Source organism: Sylvia atricapilla, chromosome 6, assembly GCF_009819655.1.
Source record: "Sylvia atricapilla isolate bSylAtr1 chromosome 6, bSylAtr1.pri, whole genome shotgun sequence".
NCBI classification, from domain to species: domain Eukaryota; kingdom Metazoa; phylum Chordata; class Aves; order Passeriformes; family Sylviidae; genus Sylvia; species Sylvia atricapilla.
Window position 1 is genome coordinate 9,664,151 of NC_089145.1, and position 18,524 is coordinate 9,682,674.

Below are 18,524 nucleotides of genomic sequence, written 5' to 3' on the forward strand. Positions count from 1 at the left end.
TCCAGCTTTTCTCTGCTGGAGAAAGTTGGTAAAGACAGGGAAAAGCTTCAGCTGCTTTTTGACAGTCAGGCACATTCTCTTTTCCTTCTCACCAAGAACACAGCTGGGCCACAAAAGAACAAGGCGAAACAGAACCATCTCCTTTTCCATCCTGAATTTTTTTTTCCTTCCCTGCGATCACCTGAACATGTGGCCTGGCTGTGCTGTCACTGCCCCAGGGACAACAGCTGGGCAAACAGCTTGGCTGCTCCGAGACCCAGCTTTTCCTGCCTTGCAGTCCTCTCTGCCAGCAGACACAACCAGTTCTTCCACCCACAGGGAGCAGCACTTACTCACCTGGATTTTTGCAGTGGCCTTCACCCACTGCTTGCAGGCACACAACATTTGGATGTGACACACCTCTCCTTTTCACAGCTGCCTCCCTGCCCAACATTCCCTTCCCATGGAGCCCCAGGAGCAGACCAAAGCTGCAAGTGCTGCCCCATTACACAAACTCTGCGCATAGAGGTGCCAAGTGCAAGGCTTGGATCACCTCACATCAACTGCAGGGTGCAGTTGGAGCCGGGATGGGAAAGCAGCCTGGATGGTTACGCTGTAGCTGAGCTGCTCCTGGCCCAAGTGCACACAGCAGGGAGGGAAGGAAGGGAGGACAGCACAGAAGCCTGGCTGGGTTTACAGGACAGCTGAAGAGAAATAGGAAAATCAGGATAACCAAGCAAAGCCACAGGGCAAGACAAAGGCAAACAGCAAAATATCCTTTCCTACAGTCAGGAACACCCATTTTCACTACTGTGAGTGCTGATTTGGGTATTTTGCGGGGGAGGGTAACCTCAACCCTAAGGGGGGCTTAAAGGGCTGGTGGAGAATGAGCTGCCAGGTTTGGAGCTCCTGCAGGCTTTGCAGCATAGAAGCTCTTCAGAGTAGCTGTTCCCAGAGCGTGGGACACCACACATTGCATGGACCCCACTTGGCACAGAGGGTCAACACTTGCCCATGGCTTGTCTTGTGTGAGCTCTTCGCCTGGCACAAATCCTACACAAGCAGGTTTGCTACACAAGACAAGCAAAACACAAATGCTTTTATAGCATGGCAAGGAAAGCATTCGTTCGGCTGCCATAGTTCTACTTCCACACCAGGTTCAGAGGGGCCTGGGGAGTAATTCCTGTGTGTGCAGCATTTGCCCCGCTCGACGGGGATCAGAGCTGCTGGAATTGATGGCAGTAATATGCAAGTGGTGAAACTGGTTATGAAAACCCATTATGAAACCCAAATCCTTCACTGCCATGAACAGTTGGTACCACAGGCTGGTACCAACAATCAAAACTGTTTTGTGCAGCAACACCCTCACTCCTGAACTCTGAGAAACTACAAACAGTAATTGAAGCCTCTAGAGATGCTTTCATCACCAATTTACACACCCCAACAAACATTTTCCACCTGTTTTTATCTCCTTTCTCTCCCCAACTTCAGCACTTGGCCACCTTCATCATGGACAAGAGCGAGTCCATCACGACAGTGGATGATGCAATCCGGAAACTCATCCTGCTCAACTCCAAAGAGAAGATCTGGACACAGGAGATGCTGCTGCAAGTGAACGACAAGTCCATCCGGCTGCTGGACTGTGAGACACAGGTACCTGCAGCCCTGTGGGACTGACCCCAGCCTGAAGTGTGAGGTGCAGTGAGTGCTCTTTCCATTCTGCCCACGAGAGGGCAAGCTCTAAGGAACACAAACAAGGGTGAATCATTACCAAAATCCTCCCCTGGATTAGAGTCAGCCCTGCAGTGTGGGAACAAGATAGTTTTAGTAATGACAAACTAAGGAAGATCAGTCCAGGGATCCCAGGAGTTCCTGCACAGAACCATTCCCCCTCAATTTAATAGTTCCCCATTGCCTGACACCTTCCTCCTTCTCTTGCAGGAGGAACTGGAGGACTTCCCCCTGCCGACAGTGCAGCACTGCCAGACAGTGCTCAATCAGATGCGCTATTCCTCCATCCTCCTGCTGGTGTGTCAGGATTCTGAGCAGCACAAACCTGACATCCACTTCTTCAACTGTGATGAGGTGGAGGTGAGCAGAGCCTTCCTGTTTGGTGTGAAACAGAACAAAACACTTCTTGCTGTCTGCCCTTTCTCCCTTCCTCCAATCCTTCCTAAAGCCAAGCCCTTATAAACATTCCTGTTTTATCCTTGAGGCGGAGATGGTTCATGAGGACATAGAAAGTGCCCTGGCAGATCACAAGCACGGGAAGAAGATACGGCCACAGACACTCAAGTAAGTGCTGTGGGATACAGCTGGGAGCAACAACAATAAACCCCTGTTTCTGGTGGTTTAGACACACTCCAGTCTCTTGGAAACAGGATCTGTAGCCACTGATGGGGTTGTTCTGTGACATTTTCCTTGCAGGGCAAACCAGGAAAAGATCAAGCAGAGACAATCCATCCTCCCCCCACCTCAAGGGCCAGCTCCCATCCCAATCCAGCATGACATGCGAGGCTCAGCAATGAACAGGAACAGGGTGGCACCTCCTTCCCAGCATGATCCAGGTACAGGGAGCACTCAGGAAGTGTTTCCTGGGGATGAGAGACTAATTAACCAGGCAGCCAACCTTCCTGAAGTGGTCTGTGGTGAAAATAAGTGTTGTACCCACTGGGCAGCTTCTGCTTAACAAATAAGAGCTCCCAGAAACTCCTTGGACTCTGTGGACTTGTCATGGTCAAAAGTGCCTTTGCCAAAAGTGCCTCCCCAGTTCTCCCACTTGGCAGATCATGCTGTGCCAGCCCTTTCCAAGCCCCTTCCCTGAGCTGACACTGTTTGTTTTGCACGAGGGGCCACCTCAGTGACTGTTCCCACTAGAACATCTCCCCCCCACACTGGGTGTGTGGCTTCTGGACGCCGGGAGCAGCCTCAGAATTGTTTTTTTTTCAGAATTACTGGAATTTAGCTCCTATTACAAACATTATTCCTGAGGTGCCCTCACAACCCAGAACAAACACCCAAGCGGGAAGCTACCATCCTATGGATCCCTGCTTTTCATGGAGCCTGTTTCCATCCTCTGATAGTAAATATATTTTTCTCTCCCTTGTTTGCAGACTATGAACGACGAAGCTCTGGTTCTCACGACCATGAGGAATCCCGCGCCATGTTAGCACAGAAGATTGAAAAGGAAACGGTGGGTGACAGGGACACTGTCCATCAGCAGGAGCACAGTCCATCAGCAGGAGCAGAGGCAGGGAGGAAGGGGCTCCTCCATGAGCAGACATTTCATGCATCATCTGGGCATTTTTCCAATTGATACCTGCTGTGCATAAAGATAAGGTGGCCAAAGGCAAGTGTTCATCACCATGTCAGTGATGATGTCCTCTGACCTGAGGACATTGTCACTGACCTGACCTGAGAGCTGATTACAGCTCTGCTCCTCCCCATCCCACTTGGGTTATTTTCCAGCTGTCCATTAGCAGGGGTCACTTGTCACACTGGTAAGGACAGCACAAAGCCAGGCCCAGCAGCTCTGTGCTTGCAAAGGGATAAATGAGTTACATTTCATACCTGGATTGCCCACTCATGTGCATTCTCCTAGGAAATGCAGCAGGCCCTGGGATTCAGGCTCCCAGCCATGTGCAGCCCAGGCTTGCTTTCATATTGATCCCTTGGGTTTCTGTCCTCACAGCAAATCCTGAACTGCACCCTGGATGACATTGAAGTGTTCGTTGCCCGGCTCCAGAAGGCTGCAGAAGCATTCCGACAGCTCAACCAAAGGAAGAAAGGGAAGAAGAACAAGAAGAAAGGGCCAGCAGGTGCAGTGCAGCAGCCACAACAAACGGGGAGCACGGGGGGGTCACAGATGAAGGCGGGGGGACACCTCATCCAGGAGGGCTGGATCGATGCTGCAGCTTAGCCATGGATCCAGGCACACCAGTACGGGAGGTGCCACTGTCCGTGAGCACCTCTGGTGGAGCACACAGAGCCTCCGGCACACAGAGGGAGTTTGCCTTTCCCTGAACCCCTGATTTTCAATACTTCTGGTCTCAACACCCATTTCTGCTGTGCCTTCTGCACAGGAGGCAGATGGAACCTGCTCAAAGGGGATGCTCTCACTAATGCGCCCCTTCTCTGCCCCTTCTCCTGGCAGAGGGAATGCTGACCCTCCGAGCAAGACCCCCGAGCGAGGCCGAGTTCATCGACTGCTTCCAGAAAACCAAACTGGCTTTTAACCTCTTGGTAAGATACGGAGGAGTTTCCATCCCATGCAGGGACAGGGCTTTTCCCCGTGTATCCCAGCAGTGAGTGTTTAGAGAGAAACTTGAACAGACAATACTAACGAGGGACAACAGTGTGAATTCCAGGTTCTTCAGAACTCAGGACAAACATTGTGTCAGGCTTGTGCAGGTTTTCTGGGACAAGCTGTTAAACCAAAACTAGAAGCATCAAGTCCAGGATGGGCCAGAGCAGCCAGAGGGTTGCAACACCTGGGTCTTTTCAGATCCAGGCCTGGGAAGTCTCTGCTTGACAGTAACTGAAGTCCCCCATTGCCCTGATATTCCTGACCCCTCACCTTCTCCCCTGCCAGACCCCCTGTATTGTGGAGGGGATGAAAAGCAAGAGCATAAAGATGTTCCCAGTGCTACCAGGTCAGCTCAGTGGAACACAAGAGACCAGGAGGCTAACAAAGCAGCAAGAATTCTGTCACTTGTGACCAAACTTGTCCAGCAACACATCCTCCAAGCTCCTTCCTGGGCAGTCATTAATAAGAAACCCCAGAGATTGTAATGTGGGACACCAAGCTCCAGCCTTTTCTTTGAGAAGCAAATACAGATAATTTGTGCCTGCTTAGGATCAGGAGCAGCTTATTTCCTGGCAAGAGGCCAGGGTTGAGCGTTAAAACAGAGCTGGGACTCAGTGGTGGAGCCCTGCCATGTTCCTCACCACATGGTTGCTGAGTCCCAGGGAAGTGCCCCTTCACTGTGTCACCCTTCTGCCAGCAGTTGTTTCTTCCCACTCCACATTAATGTTTAATCTCCAGAATTTCAAATGCTTTGCATTTTGGTAGGAGTGGGGACCCTGTCTCCCATGGCAGTAGTGCTAGGAGGCCAGGACAGGAGAAGGAGCCTGAATGGAAGCCCAAACTGGAGAGGTTGCTCACAGGAGCTCTGCTGATTGCTGATACCAAAACCCAGTTCTTACAGTAAATTAATCCCAAGTGTTCGCTCCTCCATTCTGCCACAGTTCACCTCAAGCTCTGGGTACCACAGGCAAGACCTTGGTGGAGACTTTCCCTTGTCAGCAATTGTCAAGGGACCCTCAAAACATCTACCCTGTTGTTTTCATTCATGGAACTAGTGGGATTCTCAACCCTGCAATAGGCAGAAGCAACCACAGCCCTGGCCTTTCCTCACTAGGACTTTAAAAATGAGCCAGGGTTATGGTGTGTCTGTTCAAATTAGCTTCCAAAGCACTGATTTAAGAGAGAGGGTATTTCAGCCCTCCTGAAATTAATAGGGAATTAGAAATGGATACAAAGTAAAATGAAAGGTTCCTACTCTCCCATCCCTTACTCTTCTCTTCAGCCAGCAACACTCCCCCCAGGTGACAAAAAAGAGAAGGCACACTCAGGTTAGGGTTTCTAAGGAAGGTTTCTAAAGGAAACCTGTGTTTCTCTTTCCAGGCCAAACTGAGGAAGCACATCCAGAACCCCAGCGCCTCGGAGTTGGTGCATTTCCTGTTTGGGCCACTGGAACTGGTAAATCTTATTCCAAGGTCTCACTGGGAACTCCCCTTTTATTTCTACTTCCCACTTAAAGCAGACAGATTGTGCAGAAGGGTTAGAAAATTGCTCATGCCTGGCCACAGCTTTCTCAGAAACTTCCAGAAGTGGTACTGGTTGTTCCTGGCTTCTGATCCAATTTGCAGCTTGAAGTTAATACAGGAGTTCCAGCAAATATGAATCCTTCCATCCAATCAATTAAGCATTACAGTGAACAAAAGGGGCAGTCAGCTGAGGTTCCCACTGGAATGTGTCTGGTCTCACCTTCTGGGAAACATGGCTCAGTATTTACACTGAAAATGTTTGGAAGCAGAAATCCCAACTTGGAAAAGGAGCCAGAAAGGATACAGGAATAGCAAGATACTTTCCATTTTTTCAACTGTCAGTTTGTGACACATCACTTGTCTGTAGCAGCAGCTCATTTGTAGATCAGATCCTGTGTTGACTCCAATCCAAAAAAAAAATCTCATGTTCCCCTGAACTGTCCAGTCTCTTTCAAAAACTTAGGCTGATGTTTCTTGAGATGACTGAGCTGATCCAAAGATCAACTTTGTCATTGATTCCTGCTCCTCTGTGTGTCCCTGGTTTGACATTTTGATTGTTCCTTGCAAGTTCTCTCCTCTTTGTGTGGTTTGTGTGTGACCCAGATCATCAACAGTTGTGGTGGTCCTGAGCTGGCCCGGTCTGTCCTGAGCCCACTGCTTTCTAAAGATGCCACCGATTTCCTGAGAGGTCACCTGACACCCAAAGAGATAAACCTCTGGGATTCCCTGGGGGAGACATGGACCAGATCCAGGTGAGGACAGAGCTGCCATCTCCCCAGGCTCCCCAGGCAGATGGGTGCTTGGATGCCCTGAGGGGATTCTCTCAAAGACATATTCCTCGTGAATGTCACCTCATATTCCCACTTTGTGTCCTAGAGCTGAGTGGCCCCGAGACACGAACATCCCCACCTACATCCCCAAATTCCGCAATGGCTGGGAACCACCCACAGAAATCTTCCGTGGAGCTCCCTGGGAAATAGACATCGGACACTTGCAAGAGGAGGTTAGTCCTGTGTCCCTGGGGATCCTCTCTTCCCTCTCCTTCCCCCTTTTCCAGAAAGATGGAGCTGCGGGGGGTGTGGTGGTGTGTAGCAAGTAGTTGACTCAAAAGTCAGTTGGATCTGGTCGCTCCAGTTAATTACGGAAAGCAAATGAGGCTGGAAAAGGGCAGCAATAATCAGCCTCTCCCAATTCAAGGCAACAAGACCCTACAATATCACTGAGCTCCAGGGACACAGGCTTCCCTGAAGAACATCTTGACCAAAAGCTGCCAGGCCATGACTCATCTCCCACTATCCCTCTCCTTTTCTCCAATCAGCTTTCCCTTTTCCTGGTAACACTGACTCCATGTCTGCCTTTCCAGCTCTCCTCAGCCAATGGATATCCTTACCGGAACTCCTCACTCAAGCGTGGCCAGACAGCTGAGCAGACACAGGCTGGGGATGCCTTCAAACAGAATGTCACTCCACATGGAAATAGGTAATGGATGTGCGCCCCCATAGCTTCAGCTCCCACCTTGGAACCTCATGAACACACATAGACACATACGGTGACACTGGGAAGTTTGGGCATCCTGGAGACAACTCCCTGCCACTATTAATAACCACCAAGAGAAGATAAAGATCAGCTGAGGGATTATTGCCATGAGCACTGTCTGCTGTTTAACCCCCAGCAGCTCTGCAAGGAAAGGAATCCCAGGTATTTTCTACCACAGGAGGGAAAAATATTGGCTGACTTCATCAGTCCATCCATAGGTCTTGTTTCCCAACATCAGCCCACCAAAGTGACCTTAAGGATAAGGTGCCAAAGAGGCTGCACTGCACTGCACTCTCCATGTGTGCAGAGACATTGGAATCATGGAATTACAGAATGGATTGGGTGGAATGAGACCTTAAAGATTACCCAGTTCCAACCCCTTGCCATGGCCAGGGCCACCTTCTGCTATCACAGGTTGCTCCAGGCTCTGTCCAACTTGGCCTTGAACACTTCCTGGGATGGGGCAGCCACAGGTTCTCTGGGCAACCTGTGCCAGGGTGTCCCCACCCTCAGAGGGAAGAATTTCTGCCCAATATCCCATCTAAACCCACCTTCTGGCAGTGGAAAGCCATCCCTCCTTGTCCTGTAACTCCAGGATCTTCCCTAAAGTTCCTCTCCAGCTCTCTTGGAGCCCCTTTAGGGACTAGAAAGGGCTCTAAGAGCTCCCTGGAGCTTTCTCTTCTCCAGGTTGAACATTCCCAGCTCTTCCAGCCTGTCCGTGTAATGTTTCAGCCCTTGGAGCACTTCCTGGCCCTTCCTGGCCCCTCTGGACACTGCTGAGTATCTCTCCATTCATCCCACAGCCACCACAAGTTGCACAGACAGAACCTGCCTACAAAAGGAATTTGCCCTAAGGGAAGAGCACAGCCAGACCTTGTGCAGGGCCAGGGAAGAGCAGCCCGAGCTTCCAGCACTGCTGGAAAACATTTCAGCTGAGGAAGGAGCTTTGTTTCACTGCAGACAGCAGCTCCCCCTTAGCTTGAGGGAGGCAAATCCAAAGGCAACAAAAGACAAATCCACTGATGAGAGGCTGAATAAAATAATATATTCCAGTCCTGCCCACCTCTCCCCGAGGGAACTGACAGGGCGCCGGGGCTCAGATAACTCCTCTGAATGAGACAGAATTCTGGAAAATGGGGGAAAAAAACCCTCCTCTTTCTTCAGAAGTCTTGGAAAGTTCACTAGCAAATTCAGAACTGACCAGGCTGCCCTTTACCCTTAGGTTTTTTCCCAAGGGAAAGATGGCTCTTCTGCCTTTTAAGAGCCTCAATGCTCAATTTCCATCACCGGATACTCCATGGTACAAAACCTTCATCAAAATACTTTTAGTTCAGAGTTTAGAGGCTCCATCTGCTTCCTTGTTTACATGAGCTCACACCTTGGAAACTGTCATATCTCCAAGTGCCACCAAACTCTTACCAAATTCCACATGAGTCCTCTGCTGTGATTTGACACATTACTTTGCAGGGATATGAGTAAAGTTTTCAGCTGACCATCCATTTTTCTGTCACCAGCTCTAGTCCGGGAAAAAACTCCTCAAACCAGGCTGTTTTTCCATGGTTTTCTGTTTTAATCTAAAACGTTTATAAGCTTTACTACAAAGTTCAAATCCAGAGCAATATCATTAAAATAACTTATTTTTCTCATTCACCCTATCACTGGTCCTGGTAGGAAGATCAAGTAGTAGAGATGCAATGTAGAACAGGGAAAGAATTAGGATAATTTATCTTCTCTAATTCAAATTTTCTTGGCCTTGTAATTGGATAAGCCTCCACTAAAACTCCAATTTTTCTCTCCTGCAGGAATTTTGAGGCCCAGGGAGTGGCTGCGCCCAGGAGATTTGCCAAAATCCGCTACGATTTCACTGCACGAAACGCCAACGAGCTCTCGGTGCTGAAGGATGAAATCCTGGAGGTATGTGAGCACTCCTGGGAAAGGTTTGTCCCCTCCCCTTCCCAGGGGCAGGAGAGAGCTCAGGATACCAGGAAGCACCAACTCTGCTTTCCCTGCTGGTGTCTGAGCAGTGCCAAGGGAGCTCTGCTCAAATCCAGAGCTGGAACAGGCTGCCTGTGCTGTGCTGTGTCACTTCCTCAGCTCAGACACATCGGTCCCATCTTAAACACAGTGAGGAGGGAGCACAACAACTCCCTGTTGATCCCTGCTCATCCCCTGCTGGGTCTGTGCTCCTTATTGTCACTTCCCTCTCCATGAGGAATTGTTTTCTCCAAAAACCACCTTTTTCATAACCTTTCTGTTCCTGCAGCTGGAGAATGTGAGACATGATTTGGGGTAACACTGATCTGTGAGCTGTGGAAAAAGGTTTTTGTGCAAAATGTAGCTTTGTAAAATTATTTATTTTAACACAAAAAAAAAAAAAACCAACAGAAACTCAGTCATTGGAAAAAAAAAATCTAGAGAAACAGGGACATTACATAGCAACTATGAGTTCTTCAGCACCCAGAGCTCTCCTATTCATCCTTATGATAAATTCTGATGCCTTCCAGGAAAAGTTTCAATCCTGGATTGCATCTGAGAGCAGCAGATCTAATCAGAGCTTCCGGCATCAGTGATGTCTGTCTGACAACTTCACCTTCTGGGTGGTCCATCCCCACTATATCCTGGTTGTATATGCCTGAAATCCCATGTTCCCTCCCACTAGCAGGTTTATTTTTGTCCCTCTCTCAGGTGTTGGAAGATAATAAGCAATGGTGGAAGTTGCTCAACCGGAGTGGGCAGGCCGGTTACGTTCCATACAATATCCTGGATGTGGTGAAACTGGAAGAGCTAGAACAGGTCTGTAGCCAGGTGGTACCTGACTGGTACCAGCTGCAGGGCACAATCTGCCTCTGGGAATAATCTTGTCATTAGACCTCCCTGGATTTCCTAGGATACTATGCATGAGTCAGGATGAACCATCAGAAGTAGACAAAGTGAGGAGATTCCTGAGTTTCCTATGATAAAACTCCGGTTTTGCCACGATCACCTTCCCAAATAAGGCCTATCCTTCCCATTTGGGCAGCAAACTCCTGTTTTCTGTATTTTTCCATGTCATGATTTTTGTTGGGGGTTAAATTAAAGATAGACACTTCCCTCACCCAGTTCACTTCAGCAGCAGGAACATGTCACTCGAGTAGAGGCAGATGGAAACATCATCTAAGTGGGAATTAAGTGAACACTGCAACTTGCACTACAGAAATGTGGAGCTGGAGTGTTCTAAACACTCTTGGGAAGCATGGAATTGCTTCCCTATTTTGATATTGCAGAGTTTGGAGAAAGCTTAAGGGGCCCCAGCAGACTTATGGATAAATCCTTGCTAGTTTAATCGAAATGTCAAAAAACTTCCCAGTCTGCTTCAGGCCCTTAGCAATGGTCACGCTTCACATCCCAGCTATGGAGCAGCGAGGCTTTGCTATCCAATGGGATTGAACACGTTTGGCATGTCTAGGAATTCCCTTGAGCAAACTTCAGACTTTGCTTTGGGTTTTTCATTCACAGAAATTAACTTCCTCCATGCAGTCTCACCAGCTCCACATCAGCACAAAGACAACACAACAGTTTGTTCCTCTGTGGGTGCGAGGTGGAAAGTTTAAGAAAATGAAAAACGGTGGAAAAAATTTCTTACTTCTTTTTTTCCCTTTCTATCCAGTCCAACCAGAGGTACAAAGGAGACCTAAGCCCCAGGGGCTATGGCCCATCCAGTCCCACTCACAAGCTGCCTGCCAGCTACGCTGGGGATAAGTGGGGCAGTGAGATGTTATCACGCAACTCTCCACAGGACGCCAAAGAACGTACGTGTGTGTCCACTCTGTGTCCCACACTGGGGTCCCCTGGGTTTGGGTGCTCTGGGACCACACCTACCCATGGGGCTGCCCTGCACCTTTCAGTGATCAGCAATAGAATAGCACTGGGTCTGGAGGCCATTGCAGGTAGGACAAGAGCTGAGAGAGCAGCCCTGGAACTTGTGACACCTTCTGGGCTCTCAGGCAGCTCGGGATGAGCAAGGCAATAAGTGATCACACCATTCCTGCTTCCTCCAGCTTGACCTTCCTCCTCCTCCTCCCAAAGAGAGAGTTTTCCTTTATCTTCCATTTAAGTGTGTCTAAGGAACAGCTCAGGTCAATCCCTTTCTCTCTCTTCCTTTTGCTCATATCCTGTCACACACGCAGAGCGCCTGCTAGCTGGTTCCTTCATGTGGTTCCACAGAATTCCCAGCCAAACAGGAGATCCACATCCCTCCTTCACCCTGCACATGTTGCAGGGGTCACAGAGCAGGAGAGAGACCAGGGGCCCTGCTCACCTCACCTCTTATTCCCACCCTGTCCACTCCTGGAAGCAGGAGCCCTTTTGGGATGATGGAAAGTCCCACAATACAAAGACATAAATCTGTCCATAACAGCAAGTTATTCTCCAATGCCCTCAGGAGTTTCATGGGGAAAGTGACACTGGATGAAGTGTCACTGGAGTTCTCACAGAACCACAGGATGGCCTGGGCTGGAAGGGACCTTCAAGCTCATCTCGTCATGAGTGTGTTGCTCACTCCCAGTTTGTGCTTCCTGCTGCTTCTGTTCCCCTGCAGAGCAAAACCTGGAGCTCTGGGATCAGCAAATTACTGACTAGAAGTGGCAGAGAGGATTGAAAAGTTCTCAATCCCAAATCTCCAACCATAGATTCTCACAGATCTATCCTTCCACCTCAGGCAACAGCCAAGGGGTGATGGGAGGAAAATAAATGGCAACACAGGGGCAGAGGAAAATGGGAACCACTTCTCTGGGCTGAATTTAAATAAAAATGCTGAGCTACACCCCCATTTTACTTATAATATCCCCACAAACACATTTAATGGGATTTTTAACTGAAGACTTGATTTCATTCCCTACCTGTTTCTACAGAACTTATTCACCAAATGGATGAGCTGAACGACGAGCTGCTAAAGAAGATCACAAACAATAAAATTCAGCCTCCCCACAGGAATTTCAAAGTGGAAAAGCCTCAGCAAGTTTTTGTGCCCCTCACCTTTGAATCCAGCACTGAAGAAGTCAAAGCCTGGCTGGAGGCCAAGTCATTCAGCAAAGAGTAAGATTTGCTCTCCTGCCACATGAAATGCTCATCCTTCCCTGGAGAAGGAGCAGGAGAGGCTCTGGCACCATCTCACCTGGGACAAGTCACTGGGATTTACTTACAGAGCCTGTGATGCAAATCAGATTTCAACCCTATTAAATCCAGGCTCTATAACCAGGATGCTCAGAGCCCAAACCAACTCCCTTTCTCTCTTAGAAACATTTTCTTGGAGAAAAAATAATTAAGGAACTAAACCCACGGCCTGAAATGCCACTGGAATTGCAGCTGCCATCCTGGCACAGCCCCAGGGCTCTGTGACACGGTCCCAGTGCAGCTCCCAGCCTCCCTTCTCCCACTCCTCCCCTCTGGCACGAGGCCACGTGCAGCACAACCATCACCTCCCCACTTTGTGTCTCCCCAGGACCGTGGAGCACCTGGGCATCCTCACTGGAGCTCAGCTCTTCTCCCTCAACAGAGAGGAGCTAAAGAAGGTGTGTGGTGATGAGGGAAACAGAGTCTACAGCAAGATCACGGTGGAGAAAACCCAGCTGGAGGTAGGTGTTTTTCTGGGTAATTCCTGCTGCAGTGGGGGGCTGTACCAGCAGTGTCAGACAGCTCATTAAACAGGCTTTTAAAGAAATACAATTGGGGAAAAAAATGTAACCAAATCTACACAAGCAATAAAACACATGTAAAAACTGTGAAGTGTCTTTTAAGCAAAAGGCCCCAAATCCTTAAGGGAGATCCCCCTGTTTCCACTAATTAATCTGCTTTTTACTGATCTCACCCATCTCTTTAAAACTAGCTCTACTCCTAGGTTCATTAAATACTGTAATATTAATAGCATTCATTAAATACTCTAATTTAACTACAGCTTGAAGTTCAAACCCAAACTTCCTGTTTTGTTTCCATTCCAGAAAAGCGGAAGAGAGTCAGAGCTCCAGGAGATCATGAAGCGCCGCCAGGAAAGGATTGATTCTGCTAATTAAAGTCTCTCTGCTTTAGTTCAGCTCTTAGCCCTAAGTAGTGCAGAAAAAAAGGGAACGAAAGCAATGATTCCCGGCCCAGGCCGGGGGCAGCAGAGCTCCCTTGGGGTCCAGCTGCTATCAGAGTGACAATTCCTTGAACACTCTTGGGAAGGGTTGACAATAAGACCACGTCCCACTGGGAAAGGTGTTTAATTTTGCATGAAGTATTTTTTTTATAACTATATATTTTATACTGAAATTTTCCATGCATGCGATCGGAGCAGGATTCACACGGGGCTGGATTCAAACAAACAAAGCCCCCGGCTTTTCTCCGAGGGCTGTCCCTGCTCCCGCCCCCTCGCCGGCAGAGCAGGCGTGGCACAGCTCAGGAGAGTTCAGCCTCAGGCCTGGAGCCTGCACCGCGGGAATGAGGCTTTGGAACCCTGCAGTGTTTGGCTTTAAGGAAAGGGCGCCAAAGCTCATCCCATTCCACCCGCTGCCCTGGGCAGGGACGCCTTTCACCAGCCCAAGTTGTTCCAAATCCTGTCCAGCCTGGCCTTGGCCACTTCCAGGGATGGGGAGTCACGACCTCTCTGGGCAGCCTAAGGCAGCCCCATCTCCATTTCCTCCTCAGTGCAGGTGTCCCCTGCAGCCCACGAGCACAGGCCTGGTGGCAACTCCCTGTCCCCCTCCTGTCCCCATGTGCCCCCTCACTGGACAAGGCCAGAAAGGCAACACACATTCCCAAAGTCTGGCTGCTCCCTCAAATCCACAGACCAGTTAGTGCTGTCTCTGAACAGCTGAGATGAGCTGTCAGTGCCCAGGAACGAGCAGGGGTGACAAACAAGGGGCTCTGAATCTGGAAATAGCTGAGTTCCCCCTGCCCTCCGCCGCTGATGCAGAGGCTGGGGCTCAGGGCGGCAGTGCAGCCCTGCCCTGGGGCGCCGATCCTGCCCTGGGGCGCCGATCCTGCCCTGGGGCACCGATCCTGCCCTGGGGCGCCGATCCTGCCCTGGGGCACTGATCCTGCCCTGGGGCGCCGATCCTGCCCGGGGGCACTGATCCTGCCCTGGGGCACGGATCCTGCCCTGGGGCACCGATCCTGCCCTGGGGCACCGATCCTGCCCTGGGGCGCCGGTCCTGCCCGGGGGCACCGATCCTGCCCTGGGGCATTGATCCTGCCCTGGGGCATTGATCCTGCCCTGGGGCACTGATCCTGCCCTGCAGCGCTGATCCTGCCCTGGGGCGCCGATCCTGCCTGGGGTCACTGATCCTGCCCTGGGGCGCCGATCCTGCCCTGGGGCGCCGATCCTGCCCTGGGGCACTGATCCTGCCCCGGGGCGCCGATCCTGCCCTGGGGCGCCGATCCTGCCCTGGGGCGCCGATGCTGCCCTGGGATGTTGTGGTGTTGCCAAACCCGGCCTCAGACCAGGAGAAGATAAGCCCTGACCATTTGCTCCTGACCCAGGCACACCCACAGCCCTTCCCAGGGTGTTGGTCCCTCGACCCCGCCTTCACGTTAGATTCCCAAAGAGCTGAAACCCCAAGGCACACTGGGAAGGGCAGGTTTAACTCCAAATAAATGGGCACAAGAAAAAAAAATAATCTAATTTAGCACAGAATGTTGCTCTGGACTTCCTGTTTTCCTTCATAAAGTTATGTGCATTTATCTATAACAATCTGTAAATAAGGGTGAGGAAAATCTCTCTCCCTAGAGGCAAAATGCTTCCAAATTTTATGCTTCCAAGATTTACTCACAGTTTCTGAACTCAAGCAAGCAGCGTAGTTCCTGTGCACAGCAAGTTTGGCACATTGCATTTCTATCCCTGTTTAACTGGCAGACCAACCTGATTGCAAAGCAGAGAAGCAAACACAGCTCCAGAGCTGCCCACAGCCCAGGGACAGTTGGGTTTTCTCTCTCAGCACGTGCAGAGTCTTTGCCCAAATCTGTGCCTGTCCTTGCACATTTAATGGAAAAAGCTTTAAAACAGTGTCTGGGGAATTTGTGTCTAAATCTGAGAATGCCAGGGCACCTCAGTTTTGGCTTTATTCTTAAGTGTCTCCGATGGATAATGTTTTTTTCCTTTGAAAGAGGACACTGCTGGCAGCAGCAGTGCAGGCAGGGCGGGATCCTGGGTTTAGTCACAGCCCTGCTGGGATCTGAGAAGGGCACTCACCTTGTCAGGGAGGGATGAAGAGGACAATCCTCCTGAGAAGCCCTGGCTCTGGATTAGGGTGGAGAAGGGAAGCAGGATGGCAAGCACAGGAGGCAAGAAAGTTTCTAAAATGAAAATAAAAACAAATGTTCATATAGGAAACACACCACCTTCTAGCCCTGGGGTGTAGAGAGAAAAGCAAATACAGGGAATTAGAGTTATCTGGGATTTTAACAGGAGTGCACACAACAGCTCTGTAAAGCTGGGAGCCACAGGAGCACTTCCCAAAACAAGTATCTCAGCAGACCTTACTGCAGAGGTCACTTTTGCAGATTTCCATGTGACTGAGCTGTGCATCTGTTCTGTTTGTACTGCCTGCAGACACTGCTATAAAGTACTGTACACTGATGTACCTGAGCAAAGGAGACAATGATATAACCATGCACTGTACAAGAGTTATTAAAATAGTTAAGTTATACTTATAAATCCATCTTTGTCTCTTTCACTGGGTTTTCATAAAGGTTTGTCACTGAGAGTCTCAGAAACTCAGCAAAATGTCTGAAACCACACATTTCCTTTTGGGTTTGGGCACTGATATTCAGTAAGAGTGTTACAGCCTGGATAACTGTTTTAAAAATGGGCAAAGCATGAGAAGGCTATACAAAAGCACATTTATGCCTATCTGGAAGGGGAACGACTGTGGTAGCTGTCCTAAGTGGAACAATATAGAAGGAGGGAACAGCATTAACCACTTACTCAGGGCCTGTTACATGGATTCTCCAACAGTTCCATCCAAGAGCCAACCTCGGTTTCAGGAGGCAAAGGTTTGTTTTATATTTTCCTTAATAATTAAGTTACTCAGTTGAAATAACTGGTAATACCTATTGTAGATGTTTAGGGGAGTTCAACTCCCAAGTGGGACCACGCTAACCAGATCACCTCCTCTGCAGCCTAAATAAAGTTTAGGCAAACCAAGAGCCCAAAACACCCGCCCTGCTGGGTCAGGGGCTCTCTCAGCGGCTGCCGCTGTACCCAACAAGCCATTTCGAACTTTGCCACGGCGGCAGGGAAGGGAGCACAGAGCGCAGAGCTCCTGCAGCGGGGCAGCACGGCCGCCTCCCCTCAGGGCCGCCTCCCCTCAGGGCCGCCTCCCCTCAGGGCCGCCTCCCCTCAGGGCCGCCTCCCCTCAGGGCCGCCTCCCCTCAGGGCCGCCTCCCCTCAGGGCCGCCTCCCCTCAGGGCCGCCTCCCCTCAGGGCCGCCTCCCCTCACGGCCGCTTCCCCTCACGGCCTGCCCGCCGCCATCTTGCGGCACCGGCGGCGGCCGGGCCCCGCGCGGCCGTGAGGGACGGGTGGCTTGAGGGCAGGTCGGGCACCGTGCCGGCCGTGGGGAATACCCCCGGGGGGTTCTGGGGACCGGAGATCCCGGGGCCAGGAGCCCTCCGGACACGCTCTGCTGGCGACAATGGCGGCGTCAGGGTCGCCAAGGCGACCACCCGCCCCGACCCCCGGGACCAGAACCAGCCAATCAAAATCCTTCTTCCTCCCGCTGCCCCGCCTCGGCTCCTCCCGGCCGTGTCCGTCTTGTGTCCGCGCTCCTGATTGGCCGGTGCCGCCCAGCCGGGCTGGGATTGGCGGCGGGCCGCGGGAGCGCGCGGGCCGCGGGTGCGCGCGCAGGCTCGTACCCTCCGGGCACGCACCGTCCCTTATAGGCGCGGAACCGCCACAGCCGTGGACATGTCGGTGTCCCCCGTGAAGCGGCAGAAGATGGAGTCGGCGCTGGACCAGCTCAAGCACCACACCACGGTGGTGGCCGACACCGGGGATTTCAACGGTGAGAGGCGGCGCGAGGGGATCCTGTCACGGCATCTTCTCCTTTGCCCCCTCTCACGCCCCCCTTCACGGAGAGTGGGCGCGCCCGGCCGAAGGGGCGCGCACTGGGGGGAGCGAACCACCCTGCGGCCGGAGGGGGGGCGCGGGGAAGGCGCTCGGTGGTGGCGCCTTGGTCCCCATCCCAGGGCAGATCCCGCCCAGCCAGGACATTTTCCAGACGCTCCCGTGATTTTCTCGCAGTTTGCCCTCGAGTGTGCCCTGACCACCACGTTCAGCTCTGCGTGCTGTCAGGAAGAAGTGCCAGACTGAAACCAAGCTCTGCTATGCTAATGAATTCGGGTTTTTTTCCAGGGACCTGTCTAGATCTGGGACTTGTTTGGGGGTTTTCCCAAACTCAGGGTTGGATGGGGTGTGGAGTAGCCTGGTCCAGAGAGAGTGGAACTGGATGTGCTTCCATATGCCTTCCAACCCAGCTACTCCAGGATTCCATCATTCTATGCTATGCTTAAAAGGTGGTTTGGGGTTGGAGAAGAAGAAAGGAAATGGTGTTTTTATTTGTTACATTGGAGCTGTGTATTTACCTATTTCCCTCTTACATTTCCAGGATGCAAAAAGCAAGAGGGAACTGGAGAAAATGTGCTCAGTCTGAGAGAACTAATTTTATTGCAGACACAGTAAAATTCCAAATGGGTTGCATAATTCCAACTACACTTCATGGAGAAGGCACAAGAGTTTCAGTAAAAGACCCAGCAGCACAGCCAGGAAAAGATCTTGGAATTAATAGATAAAATCATGGTTTATTTCCCTTTTTGCAGCACTGCGGATGTTTTATTTGAGGATCCCTAAAAATGTTTTATATATTTTACATCACACACTCTACCTAAGAGCCTTGGTGGTGAGCTTCCACCTCCTTTCTAAGGAAAACTTCCAGGCAAAAGCTATTTGGTGTAACCGTTTCATAATTATGTTATTCAGTTGGAGTAACTGATAATGCCAGTTATAGATATCTAGTTCCAGGTAGGATGAAGGAGCTTTTTCTGGATTTCTGCACCATCCAAAGTAGATTTTATGAGATTCATTATTCAGGGAAGTGCAGAATTGAAGGCTCCTGGGCAGTGAGGGGGGCCAGGGGTCCCTCGTAACTGTGTGACAACATAAATCCCATGG

General features: G+C 50.6%; 1 protein-coding gene across 1 annotated transcript in view; it reads left to right on the plus strand.

Moving 5' to 3' along the window:
• Nucleotides 1-13,590, plus strand: part of LOC136362278 (epidermal growth factor receptor kinase substrate 8-like protein 2) — a 46,229-nt gene extending 32,639 nt beyond the window's left edge. The window contains exons 5-21 of the mRNA XM_066320658.1: nt 1,471-1,632; nt 1,921-2,070; nt 2,195-2,274; nt 2,407-2,546; nt 3,093-3,172; nt 3,671-3,797; nt 4,133-4,221; nt 5,666-5,740; nt 6,412-6,560; nt 6,685-6,811; nt 7,172-7,287; nt 9,147-9,258; nt 10,030-10,137; nt 10,991-11,132; nt 12,234-12,417; nt 12,824-12,956; nt 13,320-13,590. Of these exons, the coding sequence (XP_066176755.1) occupies nt 1,471-1,632; nt 1,921-2,070; nt 2,195-2,274; nt 2,407-2,546; nt 3,093-3,172; nt 3,671-3,797; nt 4,133-4,221; nt 5,666-5,740; nt 6,412-6,560; nt 6,685-6,811; nt 7,172-7,287; nt 9,147-9,258; nt 10,030-10,137; nt 10,991-11,132; nt 12,234-12,417; nt 12,824-12,956; nt 13,320-13,391 (2,046 nt within the window). The 3' untranslated portion in view covers nt 13,392-13,590. The remainder of the gene's footprint in view (nt 1-1,470; nt 1,633-1,920; nt 2,071-2,194; nt 2,275-2,406; nt 2,547-3,092; nt 3,173-3,670; nt 3,798-4,132; nt 4,222-5,665; nt 5,741-6,411; nt 6,561-6,684; nt 6,812-7,171; nt 7,288-9,146; nt 9,259-10,029; nt 10,138-10,990; nt 11,133-12,233; nt 12,418-12,823; nt 12,957-13,319) is intronic.
• Nucleotides 13,591-18,524: the final 4,934 nt, after the last annotated feature.